Source organism: Diplotaxodon limnothrissa, linkage group LG20 (genome assembly GCF_057381915.1).
Source record: "Diplotaxodon limnothrissa isolate DT_005_m linkage group LG20, D_limnothrissa_male_GT1.1, whole genome shotgun sequence".
NCBI classification, from domain to species: Eukaryota; Metazoa; Chordata; class Actinopteri; order Cichliformes; family Cichlidae; genus Diplotaxodon; species Diplotaxodon limnothrissa.
In genome coordinates, this window is record NC_140615.1 from 31,266,809 (window position 1) to 31,272,965 (window position 6,157).

The 6,157-nt window shown below is 36.9% G+C and overlaps 1 protein-coding gene across 1 annotated transcript; it reads right to left on the reverse strand.

Annotated features, from left to right (window-relative positions):
* Positions 1 to 697: 697 nt before the first annotated feature.
* LOC146611204 (uncharacterized) lies at positions 698 to 5,114 on the reverse strand. The gene is made up of 7 exons (XM_085345213.1): positions 5,075 to 5,114; positions 3,746 to 4,102; positions 3,345 to 3,551; positions 2,785 to 2,886; positions 1,503 to 1,540; positions 1,267 to 1,422; positions 698 to 853 (listed from the first exon to the last, which is right to left on the reverse strand). Exons 1-7 carry the CDS (start codon positions 5,112 to 5,114, stop codon positions 698 to 700), a joined length of 1,056 nt encoding a protein of 351 aa, XP_085201339.1.
* Positions 5,115 to 6,157: the final 1,043 nt, after the last annotated feature.

The window sequence follows — 6,157 nt, forward strand, 5'->3', positions numbered from 1 at the left end:
ATAAACATACAGCTTAAATTGTGCCCCAATCTGCATATTTACATTTTGCGAACTGAAATCGGCTGTTTTGCTTTGTAAAAACAGCTTACATAAAATGTGCAGGAGATGACATTGCTGCTTGTATGCAAATTCAATTCAATTCATCTCAATTTTAAGTAATAGCCCAAGAAAAAAAAATGGTGAACAAAATACAGAAATTCTCAAAGATTATGTAAAAAACGGGCTTTAATATAAACTTCACTGGAAATGTTATTTATAATTTTACTGTTTGTCTTATTATTTGATAATCATTAGTCATTGAATCATCAGTCAATCATCATTGTGTGAACTACTTTATTACCTTTGATCATTGATTATTGTTCGTGTATTTTTTTTCCTTTGCACTAAAACAGAACTTTTCTTCATGTGCAAAGTTGTGTGAAGTTAGTACCAACTACTTTTAAGTAGTTATCAACTACAGGCTAACTTTCTATAAACTCCTCAGCTAAATACAAAGGTGGACTATCCAATGGACTATGATCAGGTTGCTACAAATCAGTTATGCCTGTTGATCCACTATGAAATCCATTATTTCAGCAGTTGCTTGTTTCCCTGACTAATAAAAATCACAATGGCATGATTAATGGAAGAAAGTTTGTGTTACCAGTTGGTCTGAACAAACTACAACTATCATAGCAATAAGCCTGTAATAACATTACTACTGATGGTTTCCAACAGTAGAATACAGAGGAGGTGAGGCGTCTTTGGTGTGGTTGGCTGTGCTGAAATGTACATGAGGCGTGGAGTACAAAACATCTGCATGGCCACAGGGGGCGCTGTTGGTGGCAGCAAGCTTACTCAAGTTCTCTTCACTCTGGAAGATACAAATCAGTCTTTAGAAACTATTTTCTAAACAAATTAAATTGTACAGATGCACAAAGATTCAAATTTATATAGTACAAATTCACATTTCTTTTTTTCACAGTTTACATCATTTAAAAAAAGGGGGTTACACCCAGCTGTGCCTTGTTAGTAAAAAAAAAAAAAAGGGAAAAAAAAAGAAAAAGGAAAAGAAGAAAAGAAAAAGAAAATAGGTAGAAATCACAGAAATAGATACTATAATGATGCAAAAACAAATTGCAGCAACACAAAGTGCTTCTTATGAAATCATCCTGAATCCTTGACTGTAAGAGGACCATGATCTTTATATGGATGATTCCACAGTTCCCACTACCTGATAAAATCCAAAAATACTCTGGCATGAAACCTGAAAAATCAAGTACTTACTTTGTTCTGAGGACAGATGACAAGGCTGTAGTCATCTGTGCTTTCAACTCTGTTTCCTTGGGGGCATTTGGCAGTGGTGTAAATTGAAAATACTCCTTCAGGAGGTAAATTGCTCAATCTGTCCTCCTCTCTGATCTCTTCATACAACTGACTGGCCTGGAGGACAAAAAAAAAGTTAATTGAAATCAAATGAAGCTAAAATCAAGTTCAGGTGTCTTGTAATTCCTAAAACTCACCGTTGTAATGTCAGGGGGCTCTGTTTCCACAGGAGGCCCTGAAGAACATGCAAACAGTAAACATCTGTCTTTAATATGCTGCTCCAACGCTGTTTAAAAAAACCTAAGGGAACACTTTAAAAACACATCAGATGTCAATTAATCTCATTTGGCAAATGTCAGTCAGGCTCCACGGTGCCAGGTAATGAACAGAGGGCCCACTAAAGTACATTGGCAACTCAGGCCACCCTCATGAAGTCTTTTTCTGATTATTTAGTCAGAGACCTTCACACTAGTACACCTTTTGGAGGTCATTTTGCACAAAGTAGCAAATACCAGCCCTGCTGATGTTGCTGAGTTGGACTATCTATGCAACCTGTGTAAGGTCCAGGTATCACCTCATTCTACCAGTAGTGACATTAGTCAAAAATACAGAAGACAAAAGATGGGGAAGGTAAAATTGTCAGTGGTCTCCAGTTGTAAAACGATTCCTGTTTGGGGGGGTTGCCTCATTGTTGTCATCAATTCATTAACACCAAAGGAGTTCAAAGATTATTATCCTGATTAAAATTTTTCACTCATTATTCTAATAAGAAACTGCAAAGATTACTGACTTCACAACTGTCAGGAGTTCAATAACTTGCTGTGACTAGTCACGGTTCTGAATCCTAAATGAACATCTGGTCGTGTGGTTAAAAATAGAGAGGCATAGATGGGTGTTAGAGTTGCATTCACTGCCACAGCAAAATCACAAGCCATGAAGCTGCCACATCTGGCTGCACCTCAGATGTTGTGTTTATGACTTTAACTTTAAACACTCATCAAATATCCAGTTTTTCGATCCCCTTTTACTGTAATAATGAAGTGATGATAAAACTTTGTGGTTTCTTTGGTCATTCAAAGCTATATATATATTTTTACTTTGACTCAATCTTAGATCTCTAAATGTTTGTTCAACAACATAGTGTATAACAGTATCATCATTAGGAGTCTAAGAATATAAGGTGTTAAACAGAAACTTTATGGTAAATATGGCAGAGCGATGATACTGTTATGCAACTTGCGACCCTTTTTTTAAAGTGAGAAAGTTGCCATAAGTCGCCCTCATAAGCCTCAAGCTTCGATTAGGGAGCTGGGGGAGGAATCAGGGTTCATGATGCAGAAGCACTTTTAAGAATTACCAGCTACATATATTAATACATTTTTGCAAGGCAGCTTGTTTAAGGTTGGCGATAGACATCAATACCGTGTTTTCTGAAGTGATGAAGACACTGTCTTATGTTCATGTTTACTTTAGGCTCACCTTTAGGTTTACTGGCCCTCCTCTTCTTGCAGAAAATCAGCAAAGCCACTGGTAAGACAGTGATCAGAATAAGAGCCACCACAGGCAGCGTACCTGCAGTAACTTACCACAAGATATTTGTTTTAGTCAAACAGTGTAAATATATGGCCTAAAGGCTTTACTCACTTTTCAGAAAAAACTGCATACACCCAGTGTCATATGGACTGGCATACTTACCACAAATATTGAAACATTCACCAGACAAACTGCTTATCAAGCATGACTGAAACTTTTACAGCTGCTCAGAGCAGTTTAGTGTAATATTTGCCTGATTTTACATGTTTTATTTACACTTATTGAACTTTTTACTTAAAAGAACAGATGCGTGTATACTATTCCAACCATTTACTCGTTTAAAGGACGTGCAGGTGGCTCAGTTATAAACACACTTGAAATTTAACAGGCCCGGAGGACATCCTAGTCCACATATATATATATATATATATATATATATATATATATATATATATATATATATATATATATATATATATATATATATATATATATATATAATGTACCTAAATTTGGAAGAGGTGTCTGTGTCTGTTTGGAGGTTGAAGAGGAGGCTGGTGAAGGTGTGGTGCCTCCTGAAATGGAATTTAAACTCTGTGATGTTGGGGTCTTTGGTGATGTTGTCACCGTTGCTGTTGTCATGGGGGCTGATGAGAGAAATGTTGAAACTGGCGAAGGTTGCACAGTAGACTTTGGTTTTGAGGTCACTGAAGCTGTGAAGATGAAACATCCACAATCACAACAATACTACTCAAAGAAGTTTGTATGTGTTCATGCGAGAAACAGTTTGGGGTTGTTCTGTGTTTTACAGAAGAATTTATAAAACCAATTTTGTCTAAATATTATGAGTCACTTGAAAGAAAATAATTCTTCATGTCTTCACAAACATGACATTTAGTCAACTCACCGTCTGTGACAACAATCTCAAATTCTTCATTTGAATCAAATGGCAAAATTCTGTCCAAAGAGCATCTGTACATTCCAGAGTCAGATCTTCTCAGCTGTGTGATGCTCACATTCAGAACTGTCTTATGTAATGGATAAAATCCTTCTTTATATTTAATGTTGTATCTGCCATTCTGCGCTGAGTCATCAGCTGTGTCAATGAGAATGTTTCCTTCTTCACATTTTCCCGTACAGAAGAGTCTCCTTCTTCCAGTTAAAGAAAATGTGCATTTAACTGTGATGCTTCCACCCTCCATTTCTGTATAGATGGGAGTTTCTGCATTAACAAAACCAGAGTATCCTGCATCCTGCAGTCCTGCTGAAAATACAATAAATCACTAGTTACTTTCTTCTCGTAAAATTTTGCAGCCTAAGAAGATATATTAAAATGAAAGAAGACAAATCTTCACTTTAACACAACTTTTCAAGTTAAGTCAGCGTTTTCAGTATGTTTAACTTATGTTTTAGTTATTTGAATTTGCAAACCATGGACTTCCTGGTTTTTGTTGGCATCTACACAAACCTTTTGCTGAGGAAGACTCAGAGTCACAAATTTAATGATAAACAATTCTAATTAATCGAAACAGTGGGAACCGGTTCTTGTTGAGAGCCTCATTTACCTGGCAGGAAACATGGCGCCTAAGTGGCTCAAACGCTCAAAAGTTTGGTTACACTTTACGAGAACAGATGACAACAGGGCAACTTGCAAAGTAGATATTTCATTTAAGGGAGGAAGCACTACGAATATGCAAATTTACAAACTTGCAACAAATATAGACAAATGACTGTGAATTTCATTTATTTATGACGACATCTTAATCTGCTTTTTGGATGTTTACAGGTTAAAATTGTCTTTTTTGTTGCTTAACATCCAAAGCTTTCAGGTTGTCAACACTTGTTCTCTAATGTTTTGCTTCACAAAAGATGAGAATGGTACAGCAAACAAGGAACCAACTCTGAGTACCTTTCGAAAATGATGGTAACATTTAACTGCTTTACCTATCATTTCAAGGGTTTCTTGTCTTTGCTAAAGCAGTTTTTAGTTCTTCACAGGTTTAGTTGTACTTCCAGTGAACTGCATGTTTGACTGACTCTTTCCAACTCTGCATTTAACCACAGAAACCAATAACATGTAAGAGGCAGAAGAAAATGAAAAAATGCTGAAACAGCTTATCGCTACAACTGCTCAACAAGAAGCTTAAACTTACTGATCAACTAGAAATAAAAAGGAAACAAAGACAAATAATACGGAGACTAACAAAATTAAAGAAATATTAATAAATTGACCCACCAAGAAAGATGAAACAGACCAAAGCACGGAAGACTTTCATACTGAGGTTCTGAGGCATACTGATATTCAGGTGGCTTCTCTTCTGTTTTCACTTTCAAACGAGGACGTTTTCACTTCTCTTTTATGATGTGGTCCCTTCTTCAAACAAACCTCACACACACACATGCATACACACACACGCACACACACATACACTTTTGGTAAAGTTGTTAGTGAACAGCTGCTTATTTACAGAGTCATAGACCCAATGGAATTACAACTGTGTGAACTCCAAGTAACTGGCTCTGGTAGGTTGAGTGTTGATGTTTAAAGAACAATTCATATGACAGTAGACTTCAAACCAAGTAGTTCTATGTGCATTTTTACTTGCCTTTCCTATTTGAAAATTGTCAGTTAAACTCTCAACATCACAAAAGTACCAGATGAATAATGAAGGCGTCATGGCCTTGAACACAGTTTAAGGTACAACTACATAACAATAAGGCAGAGGTCGGGAGAGTTGAAACAGAAATTTTCCATCATCGTATATTTATTTTGAATCATTCCATCAAGACCCTACCATAACACAGAGAAAACCCCTACAACCAGACGACGCACCTATGAGGAACCACTTGACAATAGTGGGAAGGGAAAATTTCCGTTTTACCAGGTAGAAACCTCCACAAACAGAACCAGGCTCAAGCAAGGGCAGCCATCAGCCATGGCCCATTGGGAGTGAGGGGAGGAAGACAGGACAAGAGACACAATGTGGAAAAGAGCCAAAAATTAATAATAACAAATGAATAAATACAGAGTGGTGCATAAAAACAAAGAGTGAAAAAAAGATCAATGAAGAAGAAGAAAGATGCAGTTGTCATAGTTTAAAATGGAGCTGGTTTCTGTCTACACATAAATGACGAGGAGCAAAGAGGAGAGAGAAGCCATTACCAAAGAGTTGAGGTCAGCTGTCTGTGCGTGTGCATGTGTGTGTGTACACAAGGTAGCCCAGGAGATAGAGCTCCAGGCTCCAATCTGCATGCCTAAGTATCCTCGAGCAACATACTTAAACCCAAGGTGCATTCATTAGAGTGTGCAAATTTTAGA

Bases quoted from the DNA above. Each gene is read 5' to 3' on its own strand.
- LOC146611204 (XM_085345213.1), bottom strand. From the start codon at position 5,114: ATGAAAGTCTTCCGTGCTTTGGTCTGTTTCATCTTTCTTG. The intron at 1,541-2,784 runs GTGAGCCTAAAG...CATGTTCTTCAG, and splicing joins GAGGGCCAGTAAACCTAAAG to GGCCTCCTGTGGAAACAGAG. The intron at 854-1,266 runs GTAAGTACTTGA...TGTATCTTCCAG, and splicing joins TCATCTGTCCTCAGAACAAA to AGTGAAGAGAACTTGAGTAA.